At 40.8% G+C, this 27,262-nt stretch overlaps 1 protein-coding gene across 2 annotated transcripts in view; it reads right to left on the bottom strand.

Annotated features, from left to right (window-relative positions):
* LOC114786544 (alpha-1,6-mannosylglycoprotein 6-beta-N-acetylglucosaminyltransferase B-like) overlaps positions 1–27,262 on the bottom strand; it is a 106,539-nt gene that overhangs the window by 60,895 nt on the left and 18,382 nt on the right. For both annotated transcript variants that reach the window (XM_028973735.1, XM_028973736.1), the window contains one exon: positions 10,683–10,827. In XM_028973735.1, the coding sequence (XP_028829568.1) occupies positions 10,683–10,827 (145 nt within the window). The remainder of the gene's footprint in view (positions 1–10,682; positions 10,828–27,262) is intronic.

Below are 27,262 nucleotides of genomic sequence, written 5' to 3'. Positions count from 1 at the left end.
GGCAAATCTTTAATTATCATTTTAGCCAAGCAATTCCCATGACAATCTGCCATAATCTCCTCTCAAAAGCTCTTTAAAATATTCCCCTTGGGTCGTCACCGTGACCTTGGTAAGAGCCAGCTGTCAGCCTGCTGACTCCCCTGGGCGTCCCCCTGGCCCCAGTGGCCAGTGTGGGATTCTCCTTCTGGCGCCGGTGACCCTCTCACCATAACGCCTGTCACTGACCAACTGCTAAAAAGCAGCGGTGGAGATAGAAGGCCTTGACCAAGGGTCAAAGCCACAGAGCCAAAAAAAATCTGAGTGCCAACATCACAGAGGGCAGTGCTGAGGTATTTACAATTAACAATGGCCACTAACAAATAATTAGTTACTCACTGCTAATCGACTAATTACTCTACTCACTGAGTAATACTTTAAAATGCTTTTAAAAAATGTTTGAATTCTGTTGTAAATTTGTTTACTTCATTTTACTTACTATATCTATATAAAAAAAACTTTTATATTTGATGCTTGTTATTTGTAGTTTATTTATATTGTTTGTTCTTATTTTCCTTATTTTTTATCACTTTGTTGACCCTTATGTGGTGTGGTGGCAATTTCAGTGTTTACCAAAATAAAAATATTCTAATTGTTATAATGTAAACCCGAGGCTCCTTGAATCTTACTCATTTTCTGTGAAGAACATATACCATATTTTTACAATGTACAATTCCCCCTCGACTGGACCTATTTAAGTATGATCACACAAGGGTTAAAAAAAAAAAGCTTTGAATAGTCACTTTTTCCTCCTGCGACCATTTTAATGGATCCTTCCGAGAAACAACATCTCAAGATTTCATCCATGGTGGTGATAGCTGGTGGCACAATACAGAAGATATCTGAATGTTAGACCTTCTCATTGTATAGTATTGAAAGGGTGTAGCCTGGCGGCAAGGACCCACAAATGGAAAGACACCTTTCTCTTTTCCACAGCTTCACGCCCCATACACATCATCATCTATGACCTGCACAAACAAAGCTTTACCCTAATCATGGCATTCAGATGTGTTTGCTTTCTCTTTGCTTGGCTTTTTCTGTGACTCAACGATACAGACGTAAACAGATCTGTATGAAGCAATTAACAGCCCACACAGGTCACGACTGGGAGTCTTGACAGTATTTACCAACCGAAGGCAGTCACAAGGCCCAACAGACATCCTTTAGATGTCCTTATGCCCGGAAGAGCCTTTATGGTTCATTCTATATTGTTCCTGCATAAAATGTCAACCACTGCTAACCATAAGGGGTTATGGCATGTCAGCTATACCCCTAAATATTAATGGGTTGTTAAAAAGGATTCATCTGAAACCCTTAAACACTGAACAAGTAATTAGAAAAACAGGTCCAGACTAAAAAAAGTGAACCTATGATACAGAGGGTCACAAAGCCACAGGTTCAAAGCCCACTTACTACAACTGTGTCCCTGATCCACAGTGCTCTGAATAAGAGCATCTGATAAATGCTTTAAATTTAAAATTTAAATGTAAAAATAATGCAAGTGAATTGCTTCAACAGCGAGCAGAAGTTCACATCTATCAAAAATAAGAATTGTGCTCACCAATCACACCACACCACATGGATGTCCAATTTGTCTATGCTGATCTTGACCCGTTTGACAACCCCCCACCCCACCCCCGAGCATTCTTCTTTATAATAAAAAAGGAGGCTTGCATAATGCATAAATAATCAGAATTCTTCTGCTGAGTTTCAATAAGTATTAACATTTTGTTAATAAACAGATGTAGCTAAACAATCCTTTACTTTACTTTACTTTGCAGACGCTTTTATCCAAAGCGACTTACAGGAGGAAGACACCAGCAATGCTCGTTTGATTTCTATAGATTTTGAGTTTACAAAACTAAAAGCCCTGATAAAGCCTAACTTGTCAGAAAAAGAACATGCTCGGAAATTGTTAAGTGCTAGACGAGAAAAAATGTTTTAATTTTGTGCAGTGTGTGTGCATGTGCTTTTTGAATAAGTTGGTTTTCAACTGCTTCTTAAAGGTGGTAGTAGTCTCCTGATTGTTCATTGTGAAAGATTAGCAGTATTCAGTGTCACATAAGGAAGCATACACACACACACACACACACACACACACATATATATATATATATATACACACACACACACACACACACACACACACAAAACAGGGAAATTACAAGGCATTTAGAAAGTGGAATCCAATAAGCTTCTATTATTCCAATCTAATGCATCTATTGCTTTTTTAATTAAAATGTTGGACAGTTTGGGTGGGGCATCAATCAATATATATGTTATGACATTCTGAAAAACATGAAAATGATGTTTCATAACAGCCTTGGTTAGAATCAGAGCCAGCCCATGGCGTAAGTGAACTAAGTCGATGACTGGGGACACCAAGCCACCAGGGGGCCCCCAAGAACATATGATGTAAAAAGTTGAGCAAAGGGCCCCAATTAGAAGACACCTACTTGGATGGGCCTATCTCTACTGTAAAGACACCAGGGGTGATTAATCAGACATGGACAATTCTGCATTGATGCTGTGCAGAACATTATCGATTATATCCTAATGGTGTTGGTTGGTGATTTTCTGTACAGTGGACACATGGACAATCCAAATGAACGCCCCCTGAATGCCATACGTGATTTTGCTTTGCTTTGTAGCTGCGTTTCTATTTTTGTTTCACTGGTGTTCGCTTGTTGCTATTTAACATTCGTCGAGATCTCAGCAGAAATTGACACCAAGAAAATGCTGCATGAACTAATATTCATTCCAGCAGATTCTTCACCATATCTTTCTCCTTCTACAACAGCCCGCAACCTTGGAGTAACAATAGACAACTCTACTTCTCAACTAACATCAGCAATCTTTCCTGCTCATGTAGATTCCTTCTCTCACCTCGCCTATAAACCATAAGACCCAGGTTCAAATCACACTTACTACCACTGTGTCCCTGATCAAGACCCTAAGTTGCTCCAGGGGGACTGTCCCTGTAACTACTGATTGTAAATCGCTCTGGATAAGGGATAAATGCTGTAATGTATAATTCTCTACAATATCAGACAAATACATCGTTATCTGTCAACACAGGCCACCAAGATACTGGTTCAGTCCTTAGTAATCTCACAACTGTAACTCCCTTCTAGCTGATCTACCACTATGCATCATCCGACCTCTACAACTAATACAAAATGCAGCAGCACGACTGATCTTCAACCTTCCCAAATTCTCCCACACCACCCCTCTGCTACGATCCCTCCACTGGCTCCCAGTAGCTGCACGCATCAGGTTCAAAATACTGATGCTGGCCTACAAAGCCAAACATGGAGTAACACCATCCTACCTCACAGCCCTTATTACACCTCGTATACTCCGAGCCTCCAGTACTGCTCGCCTGGTCCCTCCATCTCTGAAGGTAAAAGGAAGACACTCATCTAGACTCTTCTCTGTTTTGGCACCTCGGTGGTGGAATGAACTTCCCCTCGAGGTCAGAACAGCTCAGTCACTGAGCACTTTCAAACGGCAGCTCAAGACCTTCCTCTTTAGAGGACTCTTAGATTTGCTCCAATGATCAGAAAAATGGTATTCAGTCCCCGCTCACCTGATGCCACAACCATCTGAGCCAGGATTTTTTTTTTCTGCAATTTGTGGTGTCATGTGAGCACATTTCAGTTCATTGTAGCAAATCAAAGCGGCCTTAACTGTCCTATTTGAAAACGTGAAGTAATGTAAAAAAATGTAATTGGTACGTTGATAATCGTAATTGTGAGTGCAGTGAAGATTCACACGCCTACAGAAGAGATTCGTTCTGTAGAACATAAGGCAATGGGCAATTCGAGAGAAAAAAGGGCCAGTTATTGTATTCTAGTTAGAAAAATAAAGTGTATGAATAATTATGAATATTAAGATATGGTCTTAGGATGGGGGTAAACAAGTGAATCAAGTGAGGTTCCACGGGCTAGCACAGCGCTCCTTAATGAGCGAGCTCTGTCACGGGGCGCCTCCGCCGGGGCCGTGTAGGCGGCACACAGCCGGCAGCTGCCTGCGGGATACGAGATTGCGACGCACAACAAACACCGTACGCCAAAGCGCGGCCGACACACAACAGGGCTGCGCACTCTCACAGGAAGACACATTTGCACATGAAAAGACTCTTATCATGGAGAGAGAGTCACTGCAGAGACAAACGAGGCGGAGCAGGAACTTCCAACCACAGATCCAACTTTGTTTTTACTTCAAAACGGAGCGTTTGTGGCCACTTTCGGCTCCCTTCTCGCCAAAGGCATCATTACCCAGGAATTATTTAAAAGTCGACAGACTGTTCTGTTTGCTCTCATCAGAATTTAAATCACTCTCTTTGACAAAGGGTGCCAAGGTTGATCTTGCCAAACCACTTCATAAATATATACATGAAAAATGTATTAGAGTTAAGTCCAGAATTACAACCTGCTGAGCCTGAACTGTATTCATACACATTTTAATACACCCTTTTTTCTTTTTTGCTGTGTCTTATAGGCAAATGCATTTGTTTATAATTAATTACCTGCATGGCAAATATCAATTTATCAAAATGCCATGTAATCCATGGTCTGTCCTAAAGTCCTGAACTGTTTTTGTGTGCACAAAATTGTGTGCACAACATTGCATGCAGCTAGTGGTATGAATAACCTGCATGCAACACGGAAGCGAATGGAACAGAGACATGGAATGAAAGTGAAAGTGAAGTGATTGTCACATGTGATACACAGCAGCACAGCACACAGTGCACACAGTGAAATTTGTCCTCTGCATTTAACCCATCACCCTGAGTGAGCAGTGGGCAGCCATGACAGGTGCCCGAGGAGCAGTGTGTGGGGATGGTGCTTTGCTCAGTGGCACCTTGGCAGATCGGGATTCGAACCAGCAACCTTCTGATTACGGGGCCGCTTCCTTAACCGCTAGGCCACCACTGCCCCACAGAATGGCAGTCGGACCCCTGGACAGCAGACGATGCATTCAGTTACTGCAGTCACTTATTACCTACATGAACTAAGGAGGAAGACAGAGGCAATAACTTCCCATAATGTAAGCATCGTTCAAATGAACGTTCAGGTTAACTTTAGTCACTGGCGTAACCAAACGATTATCGTCTTAAATTAATCTGCTTTATCTAAGGCTTTGGATTTGTTGCCTGGCTTGACAGCCTCAGAGAAACATAAAATAAAAGAAAATGCTGTGACTAATTATTGAGAAATGCAAGATATATTTTAATTATGAACCATTCGTTTTAATTGGCAAGTTTCATCCACATTTCATCACCACGATCCGGTATGTGCAGTGGCTCCTGAAACACAGAAATAGCTCTGGGGGTGCAGAGTTCCTGCAGGGCTCCCCGCGGGTGAAACTCAGATGTAGGCCATGGACGTCAGACCTCACAGACCCCATTGGTTTAAGTGTGGGGAGCGTGTTGGTGGTAATTGAGATTCCATGGTCATGGAGCTCAGACTGGTCCCTCATCCACAACATCCACAACATCCACAACTAGTCATGATGTTGAAGCTAGAGCAAGTTTTTTTCTGAAAGTTTTCTGCTCGTCACAACAGGTGAAAAAAACTGCATAAAATGCAGCATGAAAGATAATTAGATCAAAAGACAACATCATAAATATTCATGGGTTTTCTTATTCCATGTCCAGTGAAACCAATTAAACATATGACAGTTTTCCTTCCTTTCCAAAGCATTAACAACAGGTTTGGATGCCAAAAACAGGACACAAATGAGGAACTGATATCAAGATCAATCTGGACCTTGTCAAGGTCACTAAGATCCTTACACCTGTCCACTTCAGCTCACATGCTAGTGGGTTTAATGTTGTGGCCGATTTGTATCCAGAAGGCACCTTGGCTTTTGTGAAGTGTAAATGAAAAGTGAAAGTGAAGTCATTGTTATTGTGAAACACTGCAGCACAGCACATGGTGACACAACATAATGTGTCTTCTGCTTTTAACAATCACCAATGGTGAGCAGTGGGATCGGGATTCGAACCGGCAACCTTCTGATTACGGGGCCGCTTCCTTAACTGCTAGGCCACCACTGGCCCTGGAAGTGTTTCCAGAAGCTGGGGAGAAAACGGCGCCTGCATTTCTATTGTCTTGTGTTTCGGGGCGGTGTTACAGCCGTCAGTGTGAATGCTGACACGGAGGACATAATTGGCTGTTTACCCGCAAAAACACAGTAATAATATTGAATGGATGCATGTTTTAGCGAGGCTTTTACCGTGTTGTGAAAGCCATGGTGGGGGACGACAACACCGATGCTGTGACGGAGGACATTCTCATTTACCTTCAATATGGAAAGAACATGTGCATGTACATATTTTGGAAGCAATTTTCAAAAAAAGGAGGAGGTTTGTAGAGAGCGGTGTTCACCAGCAGCACTGCCTCGGAGCTCTGCAGAGCTTGTCCAAGTAACGCCCTTCCACCAGAGAGGGGCGTAATTATAACATACGGCTGCTGCTTGCGGTGACATTTTAAAAACATAATATAGCCCCTTGTACCAGTAATGAGCTTCCGTCCACTAGAGCATCCACCTGAAACAAAGGGTCATGACCCCCTAAGGGGCGAGTTTACGTATTACAGGGGCTCACTAGAACATAGAACAATTAATCTTTTATCTATAACATAAAACATTGACGTTAGTTCACTTACGTGTTGCCACTGCCATACAAGAGTCATCAACATGTACAGCATTCCCAGCACACACTCGCCTCCTAATTATCTTGTACATGCACACACACCAACACACAAATACACACAGGCTGGTACCCTGGACTTGTACATGCACACACAGCCACTCTGTCCATATTATTATTTAATGCTGTGTTAAAATGCCGTGCACTTTATTATAACCGTAGTTGACTCCCTAGTTGAATTTTTGTTGTTAAAAGCACCATTATTCAGATGAAAATGGTTTTAACATGTACTAATGAGGAAATAGTGTAACTTTTAAAGGGTACTGCTTTCTAAAACAAATATGCCTAAAATACAACAGTGGTTTTTATTTTTGGCAATAAGGTGACATCGTACCTGGCCTGGATTTTTTGTGCATTTTCGACTGATATCCACTGAGGACAATTGAAGGTATAAAATTAACCTCTGTTTTCCAAAAAAATTATATATATTGCGAATATGTTATACCTTGGTGTTTGTAGCATCAGAATTCCAAATGGAAAGAGGTCCAACGTTGTGTTTGAAAATGCAGCTACGGTTCAAAATAAAGCAGCAAAATTCTCTGCCTTGGGGGGTTCACAGCTGGATGGATCAGTGGAAGAAGTTCACATGAGCAGCGCTGTGCAGCTCACATCAACAGGACCGTGACCCAGATTGCGAGCAATGGACCTAACAGTATAAAAGAGGCACTAAAGCTCAGTATGCTATTGCCCGAGTTCAATCAGGACAGAATAAATTGTCCTCCATCCCTGCAATTATTCAATTGCCTGCAATTAATGCAATTATTCTAAGCCCAGAGCATGGCCATGTCAATCTGGATAAACACAGGCCATTATAGGCCACTGATTCTCACTACAACCTGGGTCAGGCGTAATTAGTCAGACTGCAGAACGTTCTCAACCCTCTCCTCATTCACTGGTGCTAATTCAACTCTGTGCTTTTTCCACAAATGGGCGGTAGCTACATCAAGTCAAACTACAGCCACTTCATTTATTCAGCATTAATTAAACAAAATAACATAATTAAGGACTCAGTTCACTCGAGTAATTTTTTTGTGGCAAATGGCATTAAAAATCAATGGCGTTTAATAAATCAGTTGATTAAATTAAGCTGGGAGCTCACGTTGGTTGTGAGGACATAACGTCCCAGCAGTGGTCTATTAAGCAGATGCTGGCTGTAACCAGGAACAGAACAATCCTTTTATTTGCACTTTGCCAGAAAGGGCAGAAAATTATTCAGAGAATAATGTAATTTATTCTGTGAATATTGGGGATGGTGTGAAATACAAGATAAGATAAGAGCCTAGAAGCACCTGAACATAGACAAAGGTGAAAATTAAAAAAGGCAGTAATTCTTTGAAAATGATTGGGCTGCATTAAACAAGAGATATAATTTTTACATTAATGATGCCTTTAAGATATACCAAATAGTATTTTATTGCTAACATTTACATATTAATAAAAAAAAAAAAGCTACAATAATAAAAAAAGATGTAGTTAGGTTAGCAGATTACCTAAAAATCAGTTCTTGCTATGGCCAACCCCAACCCTCACTGCTGATGTAAATAGACATTTTTACATTTACAGCATTTACCAGACACCCTTATCCAGAGCGACTTACAATCAGTAGTTACAGGGACAGCCTGCCCCTGGAGACACTCAGGGTTAAATGTCTTGCCCAGGGACACAATGAAAGTAAGTGGGATTTGAACAATTTATAAGATATAAAATAGCATAAATGAATCACTACTGTAAGGTAAAGAGTAGATCTGAAATGATCTGGAAATCATCCAAACTGAGGAAGTGTGACAGCTGTCAATCATTGGGCTCCTCTCATCTTAAACGGTTTACAAAAACAAAATTAAAGATTGTGTTACGGGTGACAAATATTTACACATGAAAAAGGCTAGTTAGTGAGTCATTCTTGTAAACCGTAAATCATGCCTTAAACCTCACACAAGCTCACAAATTGGTCCTTTCATATTCAAACAGTAGCCCATATGAAACAAGAAATATTGGCTTTGTTGAATGGAAGTGGCGACTTGAATCTAACACCAGATGAAATTTGCTATACAAGACTAAAGGGTCACATTTCATGCTTGCATGGAAACTATTAAGTGTCTTGTCTAGTAAAAGGGCATAACATTAAAAACATGTAGAATGTAGAATGTAGAATTAACATAATGACCACCATGGAAGAGGACGCTGTTTCATATGAAGGTGCCCTGTTTTCAAACTGGCGCCAAGCACAGCTGTACAAAGCATTGGACTTGGTACTTATCTGTATCTTGAAGAAGAGAAAGTTTTTGTTGGTGTAATTATTTCTTTCACCCAGAACATGATCTTTATCAACAGTGATCAAGATGGGAAGAGCCTCATGATGATTTAAGCCAATGCCAGTCAATACGACACACATTTTTTTTTTTAATTTTCTACTTATTTATGTAAATCTTAAGGATGACTTAGCAAGGTGACAGTATCACCAAAGAGGTGCCACACAGGACGAAAGTGGTCCAAGTACATTTGAATGCTTGAATACTACCGTGTCGTGGTACATGTCACCACCCATTTTCCAAACCCTCTTCATGTATCAAGTGAGGTTGATTGAGACTAATGGTCCCCCTACACAAACCCTCTGGATCCAAAACTCTGCGGCAGGTGGCAGTCTGAAGCCAACCGGGGTTGTGTGAATGAGTGCCAGTGCGGGCCTACGTGAGCCGGTAGAAGCCCTCAAGAACATTTCAGCGCCAAGACACAGTGGTTTCGTTTCACATTTTGTGCTTTGTAAATAACACATTCTTTCTTTTTTAATCTTCGGCCTCTCTCCATCCTCTCTCACTCCACCCCAGTCGTGACATCAGCACATAAACAAAAGTATGGGCATGGGGTCAACTCTGAGGCTGTGGTAACCCCATGTGAAACTCCAGGTGAAAAGATTATGTTCATTGATATCTGCTGAACTTGGCAACTGTTCGATGTGTTCTAAGTTCTGGCAATCAGCACACGCCTGCTGGTTTGTGTTTTTCCCCTTTTCTTTCCCCCGTTTTTGGCCCTTGCGCCATTTTGATTTCTGTTTAATAAATCCTTGTTTCCCGGAATGTCCCGTCTCTGCGCTTCCTTCCCCCGTCAGCTCGCCAGCGTGACAATGTCAATAAAGTCTTTTTTTATGCTCCTGTCACATTACCCTGCTTCTCACCCCTTGGTTTTATATAAAAACATACCACAATCACCATTAACAGGATCAGTACTCTATACAATTATTTTTAAAAATGTCGCTACCAAACACGGTGGGTTGTCAATTTATTCCAATGCAATCCCATCCGTGTCGCTACCAGACGCTCCGAGATCGCAGTCCAGCCCCCCCCCCATTCACTTCAGTATCGACCCAACCCGACTTTTAATGCACAGTAATGACAGTAGTGGCGACTCACATACATCGGCAGTGATTCCAACATCCGTACATGCAGAGGACCAAAACACAGACAGGATCGCCGGCATGGCACAAACGACTTTCACCGCAACTTGACAGATGCAGTAGGTTAACTGAAACTTGATTAGACATGTGAAGCGCAGTGCATGATGGGATGGGAAATTTACACCATGCATTCATTCACAGCTAGGTAAGTTGAGTTTTGAATTTCCCATCATGCAACAATCAGTTGTATGTTTAACTCGACCGGGATTCCGAGCTTCAACCAAGCTGTCAGTGCTTAACAATTCTACAATAATTAACCTGTTCGCCATAATGATGTGAAAACATTTGCATGTGCATGCTAATGGGGCAGCAGCAGGGGCCGATGCGCTGAGCTTCTAAACAGCGACGCAAAGAGAGACTTTGTGTGCCAATAAACGACTCAGAAGGGCCGTGACCAAGTGTTTTGACGGGTCGGGAGTGAGAATGTGTTGTAAAATGCAGTTATTATAGCTGCCCTGGGCAGGTGGACGTATTTACCGGTTGATAGCGGAGCTGAGCTCCTCCAGGCGTCGCGAGTCACTGGCGTTGTCCAGTCGGGACAGGCTGTCGATTCTTTTCATTATGACCTCCAGCATGTCACTGATCTTCCGCAGAATGCCACGAGACTCCACTCCTCCCATCACTGCAGGTAGAGATAAAGATGGAAAAGAGTTAAAGACAAACTTGAATCCAACATGGGTTCAGGAAGGCTTTCCACGATGTAGATCGTAGTGTAGAACCACCAAGCTTAAGATCACCATACTTTGTTATTTTCCACAAGAACAATATGTACATGAGGTGACCTCAACCTCTGACCATAAGAGGTTGAATAACTGAATTTGAAGGCATACTTGCAAAGCACTCACTATGCCGGTGAATTGCCCATTCAGACAAGCTGCTTGTGATTTTGAGCTGAATAAGAAATAAATGTTGTTGTTGATGTCAGGAAAAGGAGAACGGTTCTCTAAGCAGCATTTGATACAAATTTTGAAGACAACTGGGTCAGCAAGAAAGTTCCTCATACTTCATGACTCTTCCCTACAAATGAAGAAGCAGCCAGGAAACAAACAAAAAAGAAAAACTTTCAGACAGGGACTAATGTGTTGGCAAGAGTCTTTGTGAAAGACATTTAAAGGACAAGGTCAGATCAGTAATGAAGTAATTAATATAATTTCTGCATGGCTACCATTAGACTGTCCTCATCATATCTGTGTTGGGGAAAACAAATTAAAAAGTCTTAAGGGACTGAAAAAAAGAGACCAAATGCTCTTAGATGTCATCATCAAACCCCACCTCTTATCCACTGTGCACTTGTCTCTCAGACTGCAGACTCTATGTGAGGCTCTGACCTCAAAAAACAAAAAAACGTGCAGGTCTGAGGGTCACGTTTGATGCGTAATAGCAGTGCTGGGACTTTGAAAAGAGAGGGCGAATAAATAATGTTGACATTCTCTCCCATCGCCACGGCACAGCCAATTATCTGTGACCAAGATGGACTCCGTGTGGCGTTATGGCACAATTAAGGAGGCTGTTGTTAAAAAAAAAAAGGTGAAGAGGAGAGGGAGCAGGGAAGACAGCTCATCCCTCTTTCCTCCTGATTTAATACTCAGCTCCGCCGACGCTTTATTGCTCTGGGATTATGAGGTCAGGCATCAGACGGCTGAAGGGCGTCACACCCAGTACCGATTGTCACATAATTCAATATGCCGAAGACCATATAAACATAAAGCCACAAAAGAAGAGTTCTAAAAACTTTGCACATATGAATAAAATAGGGGTGGGAATCACAGTGATCCACAATACATTGTTCATAACAATATACATCCATAATACCTGTAAAGATACAAAAACCTGCCATGTAATTGTTTAAAAATGGCAAACGTCCTATTAAATTCAGCACTTTTTTGCTGCAAGAGCAGACTTTCTCATTCAAGTTTGAACTTTCCAGAAAAACCTCAACATATCGATAGGCTGTGCAAGCATATTGAAGAAGCGTCACAACACATTGCGGTATCGATTTATTGTCCCGCCACTGCTCTCCTCCCCCCATTTCATGCTGACTAAAAAAGGACACCCAAAAATGTGCATTCCATAGGGCCAGTTGCATGTGCTAATAAATCTTACACAGAGTGAGAAATTCCAATGAAACAATATATTACAAAGTTTGAAATTTTCTTTACTGATGAGTCTGTGGTGGGCTAGTGCCCCACCCTGACCCCGAGTAGGACAGTATCAGAGTAGGTAATGAGTGGGTGCATCAGTTTACTGAAAAGTTAACCATAAAAGAGACATTAACAGTCTCCAGACTCTATAGCTGAGGTCCCCATTGCACTGGCTGTAAAGCATGAGAGTTGATAAAAGACTGAGGCGTGCTGCAACGGCGCTAATAACAGGGCCGCTTTGTGTGATGGGGCTCATTTTGTAAGAGCCGTCTTGCAGATTTATCAGCCGGGTAGATGCCCAGAGCAGGGCAGGAGTGACAGCGACAGGTTTGTGGCTCGGCCTGACACGACTGCAAATCACAGCCGCTGTCACCCGGCATCGTCTTTCAGATTAAGTCAATTACAGCCGAGCGGCCACACATTATTAGGAAGCTGACGGATTATCTCAGGAAGCAAGGGAAGGAGGTGAAAGGCGATGTGAGTGAAGGAGATATTTAAATGGAACCGGGGAAATGGTTGCTTCTACACTGGCAAGGAAACACGCTAAATGAAGCAAACAGACAACACCAAAAAATACATGATCACTAATCAGTTCTCTCATGATCATTTACATACATATTTAATCTGTTTTACGCTGCCATCCATCCCCAGTTTCTGACAGACCGCCTTTCCAACAATCTTTTCAAAATCATAAAAAAATTTTATGTGAGCAGTGGGCAGCAAAGTGTGGGGACGGTAGCTCAGTGGCACCTCAGAGACACCTTGGCGGTCTGGGATTTGAACCAGCAACATTCCAACCCCTTCCAGTTCAACTTCCTTAAGCACATGACACTCCCACAACTCGATTATCTGATTGATTAAAAAATGTTACAATTTCTACAGCTAAATGCAGAAAGAATGCATTTTCTAAATCTTTTAATATTACTGATTCATGTCTGCAGCACCTACAACAAACTGTAAAATATCAACGTTTTTAAAAGTTCTTAGTTCATCTGTTCCAGATGAACATTTTTTTTTATTTTGCAAGGCCCATTCTCCAATGTTTCAAGTCCCCTCATCTAACATTTTTTTTAATTATTGTCATCATACAGAAACCTTGTATTTCCAAAACAGTTCATTTTCAGGAAACATTTCAATCTTTGTTTATACATCTGATTATGAATTAACATGAACTCAAGCACAATAGAACACATGATGATCTTATAAAAATGAACACTACATCAAGCTGCATGTTAAAGTCCAGAATATAGAAACTGGGAACTGGCACTGTTTACCACTAAAATGATAATGCCATCATTTGAAGTTGTAGATTCACCTTTCAGAGGAAGGTCATCCTGTTAAACCCTCCACTGGTGACATTTCCAAAGACATTTAACACATTTTCAAGTGCAGAACCAAGGCACCTCGCGAGTGACAGGTCATGCCACATCACTTCACAGAGCCATGGATGAGATGTCACACCTTTAAGCTGAAGCTTGTCATGGGTCTCAGAATATGCCCAGGAGACTGTGGCCATTAACACTCACACAGATTGTTGTCTTGAAATAATTCTCATTTCTGGGCCTATTTGACAGAAAAAGCTCCTCACTTGTCGATCATCTCTTTTTACATCTTGGTTACTAGTGGACAGTCCAGTCTCGAGTTTAGTCCCTTTGGTATGTTCCAGTCCCTTTGGTATGTTCCTCATTCCTCATTGGTACAGCTTCACTTAATCACTAGTTGCATATCATTTCGTGAATCTCTTGTAGTCTCCCCGTATAACTCAGTATGAACAATTTTAACCATTTAACTCAGATACAAATTCACATCTCAATATAAAAATTTTCAGTTGTTCTTATAAAACCATTATCTGTCTTGTGCTCCTAATTACCTGATTGTATCCATCTGTGATTGTTAGTATAAATGTATCATTGCTGTGTCTCGTCCTCATCCTCTGATATTTGTCATTTTACCCCAGTGTTGTGTGTTCATGAGTGCACTTACGGCCGCCCTGCTTTCCTCATCATGCGTTCTTTTCACATAAAAACAAATATAATACACAACAAAAGTTATCTGAACAACATGTGTTATCCCTCAATGAACTTTCAAACAGAACATAGAGCACTTAGAGAACATAGAGCAACAATGCAAAGAAGGAGCGAATTAGCAGGCATTTGAATTGTGTTTGAAAAGTTGAAATCTTTTCTTTTTTTATTTATATATAATTCTTTGTTATTTGTGCCAACAAAATGATCCAGTTGGTGTCACAAATATGGAATATGTGGTAAAAGGTATCCTGCCATATCACCATCCCTACACACAACACAATATTTAAATGCAAAATTACATGGTAGGATAAAAAGAAAACAACTTTTAAATTGCTAACTCACATGCAAACCATTATTGTCCATCCATAACTGTGTTTCTGTCTCAGAGAGACAGATTCATAAACTGTCATAAACTGACACCAAAAAGAAATAAGATTTGCATGAAATGTCCAGGCACTTTTCTGATATGTCCCACAATTGTACCCTATCAATATCAGAGTCCACACAGCCCATTAAACCGTCCAAATCGAGTAAATGAAAAGTACAAGAGACTCTGGGAGCAGCTTTGTGTGAGAGCAGGCTGCGCGCTGACAGCCATTCTCGGGGCTTTAGCGCTTCATTAGCCGCATTAGCAGTCACTGATTGCATGTATTATAAACGTTAGCACTCCTGTGGGATCCAGGTTCATTGTCTTCTCTGGGTATTGATTTTGCAACGTGGTCAATATTGCAGGCTGTACATGAAGGAAACATTGACCCTGCAGTTGCAATTACATCACCATTGATCGATTTAAGGTAGTGTAGAAGATGCTAGAGTAACTGTGAAGATTCTGAATGTGAACCAAGCCTTGCCTTTAAGCATCCCTCCAAGGCCACTGTCTAAAAATTTTTCTTTGTATGATATCCTTCATCATCATATCCTTATCCTAATAGGTCGTTCACAATTAGAATACCCTTTAGCATTAGCATTGGGCTAAAACATATGATAAGTAACTAGTTACGTTGGCTGCGTAGCGCTGGAAGACAACAAACTACAAAAAAAAATAAATCTGAGTATGCATTTGTGGTTCTTGGTTTCTGTTGGTTTCGTATTGCATTTACCTAAATATCCCTCTTACAACACACACATGCAGTTATCTTATGGTCAGTTTCCAATTTATGACTGGTCAGGGAAAGAAAAGGTACTGTTTGGGCTATATGAGTAAAACTGCTGTTGCTGACACTTTTCTTTTGTGATTGGAGCCTAGAGGGTCACTTGAATCATATAAAATTGTGACGCCTTGCTGCTACACACATATGACACACCATGGGACCCATCACAATCCACGCCCACCTGCTCCCCGCCTAACCACACGTCTTGTATTGTGAAGGGTTTCTCTGTCCGTGTGTACCTTGCTTAACCTTCTAGGAAAACACTGATTAGAGGTTTCGGTCATTGTGCTGTTGCTGTTGTGTTTCATTTGGGTTTAAAATCAAAGTGTGTTCTGCACCTGGCTCTCTCTCGTACAACCCATTGTCAAGGTCCCAGCGCGGGACCAGAATGTGAGCGCATGTTGGACAAAACGAGAAACCCTGGTGCGATTGGACACAAGGAGGCAGGTAAGTTTCCTCCGGTTTAATATGCAAATGATAGCCGGCGTAAGCCGCAACACCACACGGACGTTGACGTTCGCTTTTTAGGTTGAATTGGGGAAGGGACAAGATGAGAGGAAGAGTTGAGAGGTGAGGAGATGAACAGGATAAGTCCTACGGGTTGAGATGGAGAAGGAGCCGAGTCGAATTGACGATTGCCAATCAATAATTGAGCGGCTGGCATTGGCCATCTTGCCAATCTCTGCGTTGCTCCCGGTCACATGGATGGAATCATGTGACACCCATCACAAAACCAGGAATCATCAGCCAACAGAATTCACCCATTACATGGCAGAAATGGCCATTATGGCACATCAAAGCATTTGAAAATTCATTTGTAGCACAAAGTAAATAAAAATGGCAACATATAATATTATATGTTATATAAAATATTGTTAATATAAAATATTAACATGTTCTTGAGTTACAAGTGACAAAATGTGACATTACAGCGATGTTCATTTGAGAAAAAAACTGAACAGAAGTAAATTTGTAGAACTAGAAACTGATATTAAAATGAAAATAAATCATTTGAGTCATAAATATAACGCAAATCTTCCAGTGTTCTGTAGTGCCGCTCATGTCAAGAGGTGGCCATCAGTCGCATCAACATAGACAGCCTGGTGTACAGCTGTTGTAAACGTGGAAATGAGCGCTGTTGGGAGTCTGAGCTCGATTGCTTTTCCTCATTTCTCAGCGGCCCATTTCTTGTGTGTTGCAAAAAATTTCATTTGCATTGTGAAAGCGGAATTTGAATTTGGAGAAGCGAATTTGCATTACATTTTAAGGATGTAAAATGCAGTTTCAATTTCCTTGGAATTCAAATGCAATTTAATACATTCAGTTCAAACAATTCAATTTCAGTTTGTGCAAGTCAGATTCAAATATATTCAATTTCAGTTTATACTGGCGAAAAACACTGCCCATATAAATACATAATTTAATTAAATTGAATTTATGAGATTTTAATATTTTACACTCATTTAATTTATTCATTGATGTTGGGGCATAACAAGAACTTCCAGAGCTGTGCTTTAGATGTACTCTAAGTGTAATTATTGTGGTCTATTCATATGACCTCACACCGTGAATATGAGGCATCGCAGCATAATGTTGATGATAATAAAAACGGGCCCTAAAAGATGACAGCCTGACTGGGTGATAGTATCGCACAGTTTCATGGCCCGTTACAGTTCAGCATGAATGGGCCTGAATCACTAATATGCCGCTGCAAGCCAGAGTCAGTGCTGTCTTCCATGTTTACCATCATGGCGCACATCACACGTTGCTACCGCTGAGCACAGTGAGGTCAGTGGACGTTTCATCGGACCTGCTGAACGATGGCGTCCAGCATAGCTGGATGTGCCCTTGTCCGACCATCGGAGCAGGTTTCACACATCAGGAGAAACAAGGGCAAGGTCAGACTGAGCATGGTTTTCAGCCAAGGGTGTGATCCTATAACAATGACATGAAATACTGTAGATTCAGTGACACTCAATATATTGCCATACTTAAGCAGAAAAATCAGAAAATGTTTGATAAATGCACATTAAATGTATATTAATGGAGGGTGAAGATACTGAAGAATCCAGTATGATATAACAAATTATTATTTTCTCAGCTTCTGTGCTTAGGCCATACGACTTCTCAAATAGAACATTACTGTTCATAGTGACACACCTTTTAATCTAATTAGACTGCTAACTTGTTTTTTACCATTAGCATACTGTTTGGATTTTTTTTTTATAGTAGTATCGTATGTATTTTTCCTATATAGTAATTCCCAATTTCCCAAATTTAGTCAATGTCTGTACATGTACAGTACATTCAGAAAGAAATCACAGCGCATCACTTTATTCCACATATTGTTAAGCTACAGCCTTATTCCATAATGGATTTTTTCATCAGAATTCTACACACAACACAACCGTAATGACAAGGAGAACCAAGTTTACTTGAGGCTTAGGCAAATTTATTAAAAATAATTCTTAAAAATTGCTCAATACTTTGCACCTTTGGCAGCAATTCCAGCCTCAATTTCAGCTTCAGTGTGCATTGGCAATACAGTTCTCAAGCCACTATATCACATCCCTCTGACAAATTACACTGTATTAATAATTGCTGGCTGACCCACTTCTGCTGGCAGGAAGGGATTTGTGAGCGCAAGGGATTTATATCTGTATATTGTACTTCTGTACTGGTAGTGGACTTGGGCTTTTGTGAGCGCAGCACAATAAAAGAGGTGTTTTGAGTCCTCTCCCCAGGCCAGGCGGCTTCATAAAAGGCCTCGCGAGGCACAAAGAGAGTGTCTGGCCGAGTCCCATTGGACCTGTATGAGTCTTGCAAAAAGGACGGAACACTGGTTACCTCCATTAAGACACAGAGCTGTTATCGCACCACGGGGCCGTGAGACAGAATGGGAGGTCACACACAGGTGACGAAGCATGGAGAAGGCTCTCTGTTTTTTTTCTGGATGAGAATGAAACACTGCTGGTTTAATTTCTTTTTGCCGTTGTAACTATTTTTCCCCTCTGCCACAGAGATATTGCGGCATGTTAGGGTGAGTCACGGGAAAGTAGCGGCACAGCGAGACCGGGCCAGGGAGGCTGCATGTTGTCCAGAGGCTATTTGCATATTCATGAACTTCAACGTATTCCCAGCTTGACTCCAGAAACAGACATTTCCTCAGAGAACGGGCAGGGAGAGAACGGGGGGTTGAGATATAGAGAAAGAATGAGTACCAATTTCCCTTCCCTGCCTGGAATCGTCCATGGGAAAGAAAAAAAAACCTACACCTGGTTAACTCCCGCTAATCTGCACTGTCAGAGGCACAAAGGCAAAGCATTTAGAATAAAGCGTCACTGTGATGGACTGGAGATGGGCCCTTTCCCAAATCAAATTGAAAAGGGGATAGCCCCCTCTGCATGCCGCCATCTCCACATATAACAAACCTCTCCAGTCGAAGCCCAATTACAGGAAATTAGATTCACTTTAATTGTTATTATGCGATGAAGGGGGAGTCTCATTTATTCATGACCTAATGAATATTTTGTCTTTTGATGTTCTTTTCCCCTACACATCCCAGATCTTAGGATTTTACCATGCCTCCAATTAAAAAAAAAAAAGTAAGCATGGAACATAAAATGCACATCAACACACAGAGTACGGCCTGACAATGTAACAGATAAAGAGAAAAATTAACAAATTCATTTGTTTAACATTTCGCAAATATCTGCGTTTTGTTTAATGTACATCCAGCTATGCTTTTGGGTAGCCTCAACATCACAAAAAGTGGTTATGGAAAAAATATATGGGCAACACAAATATCTCAAATTAGGATTTTGCCAATAACTTTTTTGCTCAATACAGCCAGATCTACAGTCTGTCATACAGCAGAAATAAATGCAACAGGCAGCAGGTTTTGGCCTGAGGAAGAAGTGAAACAGTGAAGGAGAGACACTGAAAATCAGTGGGAAAAACAAGTGGAGAAAGAGAGAAACACATCAGAAATTGCATTATCTTCCAAAACTGAACAAAGGATGGAAATGGTTAGGAAATGCTACTAAGAAAATGTCATTGGTTGGTGCAAACGAAGACTGTAAACACAACAAATGTATTCCATCCACTGAAAAGATACAATCCTAACACCAAACTGAGAGTAACAGTATATTTCATCTTCATATTTCAACCAAAATTAACATAAATTAATCTGATCAATATGTCAAACTTTTATCGTGATATATATATATATATATATATTTATTTATTTATTTTACAGTACAGGACACACCTTCTCATTCAATGTGTTTTCTTTATTTTCATGACCAGTTACATTGGTAGATTCTCACCAAAGTCATCAAAACTATGAATGAACACATGCAGAGTTATGTACTTGCTAAACACCTTTGGGGAACTCCTTCAAGACTGTTGGAAAACCATTTCAGGTGACGACCTCTGGAAGTTCATCGAGAGAATGCCAAGAGTGTGCAAAGCAGTAATCAGAGCAAAGGGCGGCTGTTTTGAATAAACTGTAAAACATGTTATTTCACCTTTTTTGTTAAGTACATAACTCCACATTTGTTAATTCATAGATTTGATGCCTTCAATGTAAATGGTCATGAAAATAAAATATACATATCACCCTAATGCAATATTTTTACAATTTGGAGATATTAATAATTAACCTCATGCCTGCATGGTTAGACCAAACATAACTGCATTTCTCACAAAAACCACAAGCACAGTTCCCCTGAAAATGGCAGAATAAAACGAACAGATCTCCTGTGAATCCTCTCCATTCACATCCATCACAAGGCCACAAATTAATAGCATCTCATTTTCCACAATCCACTCCACTTCTTCTGAAACCTGTTCTTTGACAGCATTTTATACAAAAGGTCTTCATCAGAACATCTTTCTCCCGTTTCTCCTGGACTTGTTTTTGTCTCCTTCTCATTTTTTATTTACATTTTATTTTCCCAACTATCTTGAGAAAAAAAAATCACAGAAAAAGGTATTTGTGTGAAAAGCATGATGTCAGACCTTGAAGTCCTAGACCTTGAAACCTACTTCAGGCGAAGGGGAACCTACCTGTAGGAAAAATCTTATAAAGAAAACAATGTGGCCCTTTTAATTTTCAACACAATGACTCCAAGTTGGTCTAGGCCAGCATACCGCTGTGAAAGGCATTTAAATACGTTACAGTCTGCAGACATCCAGATCTCACCGCATGGCCTGTGGCAAACGCAGAACCGTGGTGGGCTGTTCCATGTCTACAGTGTTCCACGCTTGCTCTTCCCTAATGAGACCTGGCATGGGCAATGGACACCAACAGGGAGCTGAAACAGGTTGGGGTAACAGCATTAGACAAGTCCCTCACATTTGTGGCAGTGGGCAGGGGCAGTGGTGGCCTAGCAGGGAAGGATATCGACCCGCAATCGGAAGGTTGAACTGCCAAGGTGCCACTGAGCAAAGCACCGTCCCCACACACTGCTCCCCGGGCACCTGTCATGGCTGCACTCTGCTCACCAAGAGTGATGGTTAGAAGCAGAGGACACATTTTGTTGTGTAAACATGTGCTGTGCTGCAGTGTATCATAATGACACTCACTTCACTTAATTTTAATTTTTCATCTGAAATTGTAGTACAACCATCAATGAAAAACATGAGATTCAGCCAATACAAGAATATAACTGTCAGAAATGGCTGGGAAATGCTGGACTCATAAACATGGGGTTTTAATAAATTAATCTAGACATGAGGACCTGGGTCAAGTTCAAGTTGAGCTTTATTGTCATTCAGCTACATATATGTTAGACAGTACATAGTGAAACAAAACAACGTTTATCCAGAACCTATGACAAACCTATAACAAATGACAGAAAGAGGATGAGACACGGCAAGGATACATTTAACTTAAAAATCCATCACTGATCATGTTCTCAGCATGTGCTGATCCGGTTTCAAGATAATGTGCAACTTGAAATTGTGCAATTTTCTGCAGGAATCCCTCAGATCAAGTCACAACACAATAAAGACGTGTTCAAAATTAGCTGCCAATAATCTTGGCACAATAATGTTGTGCCACCCATTAAAAAAACATGGCCACTTTGGTATTCCTGTTGATGCAAATACTCAAAGGCAGATAATAAAAAAAGTTCAATTCTCAGTCCATCTCCTCAACTGCTTAGCCCTACCCAGGGTCGCTGTTGCCAAACCCCGTTCTGGGACACTGGGCACAGGTCGGGGACTCATCCAGGGCAGGGTGCCAGCCTACTCAGGGAGCGCACACAAACACAATTCGCTCACACTTACACCATTTACACAGGTAGAAACTGAAAACCCTGAAGGAAACCCGCTCCAATCAAACTCAGAACCTTGGAGGTGTGAGGCCATGTTGCTAGCCAATGTACCACCATACAGCCCAATTTGTTTTATTACTCTATTTATTTGCAGCAATTGCAAAAAAAACATCCATAGGTGAAATAAGTAAGCATATTATACTTGTGCATATAAAAAATAAGAATATGGTGAATGTTGCTTTTGTAATTGAATAAAAAATTGGAAACGTTAACCATTCAGCCCTACATTTAATTTGATGAGCTATCATCCACAATAAACATAAAACATTAAATATTTATAACTTTTTTTTAAAAACAAATGACCTTTTAAAAATATGACCATTTATACATACAGTATGGTGTGGGTCCTCTAATGGACCTGTATCTCTACAAAATGAAAGTTTGGGCTTATTTTTAGGGAAGTAACGAAAGCTTCTGGAGTAGGTGGGTCAGTTTCCCACAAGGTGACATTCCCAAGATCATAAAGCTCTTCAGGCTCATGGATATGGAGTCATTGCTAATCTCTTGATGGTCTCCTGAAGCTTCCTTTCTGTGGGCTGACTCATTACCAGCTGAGATTAGTCCCATTGCTGTAGTGTCATCAGGAAATTTCACGCTGGTGTCTGATATATTTAACCTGAGCCTGAAGCTGGGGAGAGTCCCACAGCTCTGGAAAACTTCTTATGGGGTACCAGACAAGACTCCACATCCATAGAACCTCAACGCTACAGGCCGGGGGCTCTGACATCCCACCTGATGAAGACCCGGGAGCGGCTGATGCTGGCGCAGCTCATCACTGGACCCGCTTCAGTTTGTTTACCAGCCTGGCATTGGAGTGGATGATGCCATCATCCACCTCCTACATCGTTCCTTTCTCACCTGGAGACTGCTGGGAGCACTGTGAGAATGTTCTTTGATTTCTCTAGTGCTTTCAACACCATTCTACCCACAATCCTGAGGGACAAGTACACAGGAGTGGACCATCATCTCGCCACATTGATCCTGGATTACCTCACTAACCGACCACAGTATGTGAGAACTCAGGGCTGTGTGTCAGACACGGTTGTCTGCAGTACGGTGGCCCCGCAGGGAACGGTTCTGGCACCGGTCCTCTTCACAATCTGCACTTTAGACTTCTCCTACAACTCCACCAACTGCTTCCTGCAGAAGTTCTCTGATGACTCTGCAATAGTCGGCCTCATCACTGATGGGGATGACAGGGAGTACATAGAACTGACACAGGACTTTGTGGACTGGTGCCAGCAGAACTACCACCAGATGAACACTGGAAAAACCAAGGAGCTGGTGTTAGACTTCCGCAGGCTGTGGAGAGCTACAAGTACCTTGGGGTTCATCTGAACAATAATCTGGACTGGACTCACAATACAAATGCTCTCTATTAAAAAGGGCAGAGCAGGCTGTACCTGCTGCGGAGGCTCAGGTCTTTTGGAGTACAGGAGCCACTCCTAAAGACTTTTTATGACTCTGTAGTGGCATCAGCCATCTTTCACGGTGTGGTCTGAAAAGGCAGCAGCATCTCCGCTGGGGACAGAAAGAGACTGATCTGTCTGATCCAGAGGGCCAGCTCTGTTCTAGGATGCCCTCTGGACCCAGTGGAGGTGGTGAGTGACAGGAGAATGGTGGCTAAGCTGTCATCCCTGTTGGACAACATCTCCCACCCCATGCAACTTTGACAGCACTGAGTAGCTCCTTCAGTGGCAGGCTACTGCACCCACGATGTGGGAAGGAGAGGTTCAGAAGGTCTTTTCTTCCTACCGCTGTCAGACTCTATAACAAAGACCTCACAGTTGACCACACACACACAGACAAACAAACACACACTTCAAATACATCATGGTAATTATCAACTGTACAGGTGTACACATTGCACTTTACCCATTTTACCCATTACTTTACCCATTGCACATGTGTAGATCTCAATTGTACATTTGTAGATATATACATATATTTTTTGATGCTATTTACCTATGGTTTTGCTGCTATTACTTCTGTTTCTATCCACTTTCTGCCGTAACAAATGCAATTTCCCACTAGTGGGACTTATAAAGGTTGATCTTATCTTATCTTATTTGCATGGCAGCATGAGAGAGTAGTGTGAAGGTAGCATGAGAGGGTAGTGAGAAGAGCACTTGGCTCAGCACCAATAATGCAATCAATCCTAATAAAATCAACAATTTCCATATGGTGCAATAAAATTACACATCAATAATCTATATTATTAAATTGTGATCACAGCATTACCTTCTTGTAAAAATAATTCATTCCTAAAAATTTACATATTAGTGGTGGCATGTTATGGTAAGCGCCTTCTGCCAAAATAAGTTAAACCCATTATAAAAATTGTATAGGTAGAGGCCCTTTATGACATTATTGATGTTTTTTTATGATTTTTTTTATGATGGTTTTTATTATGCTTAAAAGGAAATTGGAAATTACTGGGTTCTTACTGGGTTTAAACAGAGAGAATAGCAGCTCTCGTGGTTTAGATGTCAAGTTCCATCATGTAATGCTCAATGTTGTTGATGTTCTTTGTAAGCACATACAACGGGAGGAGTGTACATTGTGAACATTATAGTCTATGTATATTATCAATGTTTTTACATGGCATTTGCATGTTTTTTTTCATATTTCTGCAATCTATAGAACCATGTGCAGCATAATTTATGCAGCTATTTGCTTGGTAGAAAACTGGAAATATATGTTTCTTGATCATTATATTATAGCACTGTAGCCTGCAAACTTCTTTTCTCTAGAAGATAAGTCTATAAATGTCAGAGTGCTTTAGCATGATGGCAGCACTATAGAACCCTTTGCAAATCAAGCCAAAAAAGAGCTTGCCCACAGTTCCCATATGAGGAAGATAGGACTTGACGTCTCCTCTGCCATCCGTGTCTCTCTCTAACCCACAATTATGGTGAGGAAAACAGAATTCTATACCAAGATCAGTCTTTTTGTCAATTGCTGGGGGGCAAATACAAGTCTTGCAATTATCACAGAAAAGTGGATTTACAGAAGAGGTGTCATTCCGCCCTCAATTCATTCCCTTACTTAACATGCCATGCATCAAGCATACTACCCACTACCATGTTTGTTTCCATCTAAATAATTCACCCATCGGCAGATATATTAGCATCTGTCAGGATCAGCCCCCGCTAAAAGCCTTGTCCAAGCTTTGCGCATTCTGCTTGATGGCACACTTCATTGCTCTGGCACATCCATCTACTTCTCTTATTTATTAGAGCCAACAGGTAATGAAATGGTGGCCCGACAGAAGCGGCAGGAAGCCGTAGAGCCTGCCAGGCCCATACAGCGAGCCAAAAGAGAAAAATCCCACCACACCGCGCTAATGCTAAAGCTAAAGACTAACTGGCTGAAGTTACCGTAAGTATAAACTTCTTTTTTTATATATAAATTAGCAATTAGCATACATCAACTGAAATGTTGAAATGTTTAAACTGTCCTGTAATGGCTGCAACTGTGCCTTAACAGACCGGGGAAAAAACTAAATAGTGTTGCTTTTAAAACACATTAACTAATGTGCTATGTAAATCCAATATGTAAATAAATCATTTTGAACGTGTCACGATGGCTGGACGTGGCGAAGAAGGAGGACGCATACGCACGTCGTCACGGTACAGGGGTTTAATACATAGTACACAGGACAAGGGAAACATCACCACACAATGACCCTACGACGAACAGACACAACAGGGCAGCTTTATACACTCATATAATTATACACAGGTGAACACGATCAGAGAACATTGCACATGACTAACATGAAACTCCGGTCCGAACTCCGGACCCGGAGTAACCCCTGCCGGACCGGATCATGACAGAACATCATATCTTCAGCTAAAAGCTTTATCTTGTCTTATTTTATCTAATTAAACCATCAGAAATTGTGAAAAATGCTGGCCAAGTCACCAAAGTCTAACCAATTGAAAAATGGTCATGCTGATTTTAGACGCTCTTTTCTGGTTTCAGCAAGAGCAATTCTCAAATATTATGATCTGCCAAACTATCATCTTACCATCTTAACCATTGTTTTCCAATATGTGTTTGTTGAATAAGATTTTGAAGTTTCATATTCATGACCGACTCAAATTAAGTGACAGCCACTGTAATCCTTTCAAAATTTTACAACTTCCAAACAAATGTTAACCAATTTCAATTTCATTTCAAATTTTCAATTTTCAATTTGCTTGAGTTAACTGGTTAACATGTCAAATTTCTCATTACTGTTATTTTCATTGTTATTACATTTATTGTTATTTAGATGTGTGGACTAATTCAGAACTCTGCACACCACATTTTGACTTCAGATTAAATACTGCAAGATAACCATTTTTGACAGGGGAGTACATCAGGAAACCACAAATGGTTGCACAGATTTGAAGCAAATGAAAAATGAATGGACATCCAGTACGGTTACATCTGTTACACCCATGTCAAGCCACTGAATCTGAAACCTTTTCTATTACAGATATGGCCAACTTATCTTCTTCAGTGCTTTTACACACAGGCAGAACATACCTGTCCATCACGAATGCCTCAGATCTGGCACAGAGAAAGCATATTCCAACAGAATTGAATGTAATGTCCCAACATTGCAATTATATGTCTCTGCAGTGGTCTTTCAGTTTGACATGAAAATACATGTCTTTATATGAAACTCATCACTGAATGAGGTAAAAAAAAATTGCAGTTCATAAAACTATTTTTTTTACTATACTTACATTTGATATGAACTCAACTAATAAGAATCCCAGGTCCATACTAGTCCGTAGTTGCTTGAAGTATTTTGAAGCCTGTGTTTGCTCTTTATGCTGCAATCTAAACTCTTTTTATGATTAAAACCAGCATGCCTCATCACTAACTTTGAAAATATATGCTATACAAATTATGCCATAGATGTTGACGGAATTTATTTCAAATTTACATTCTTTAAGAAAGGTGAAATATCACATTCACTAAAGTGATATGACAACCAACACTGCTGCAGATTATTTTAAAAATTGCTTTTATATTAATGCAAAGACATTGCGCAATTTGTATATGATTATTATATAGTGTTGTGATCAGGAGAACTAATGCCCTTTGGACACACTTGACATATTAGTATTTTCTAGCACTTGAGGTCATATTTACCCATGGTGACACGACTAAACAGATTATGGATAGATGTATTTTCCCCCTCTTTTTCCCCAATCCTACAGGCTCAAGGGAAAGAAAATATTCTGAAGCAGTAATAGCAATGTTTTGACAGATGCTAGCGCTATTTTTAGGGCGCCCTGTGGGCGTTATTAAGAGTACTCAGGAAACCTTGGAAATTGTTCAGGCATTCTTTACGTGCACGTAAAGAAAGAGTATGTTATCTACCCTCTTCAGAGCTTT

This window comes from Denticeps clupeoides, chromosome 3 (genome assembly GCF_900700375.1).
Source record: "Denticeps clupeoides chromosome 3, fDenClu1.1, whole genome shotgun sequence".
NCBI classification, from domain to species: domain Eukaryota; kingdom Metazoa; phylum Chordata; class Actinopteri; order Clupeiformes; family Denticipitidae; genus Denticeps; species Denticeps clupeoides.
The sequence above is the reverse complement of the archived record's forward strand: the minus strand, read 5'-3'. Positions and strand labels throughout refer to the sequence as shown.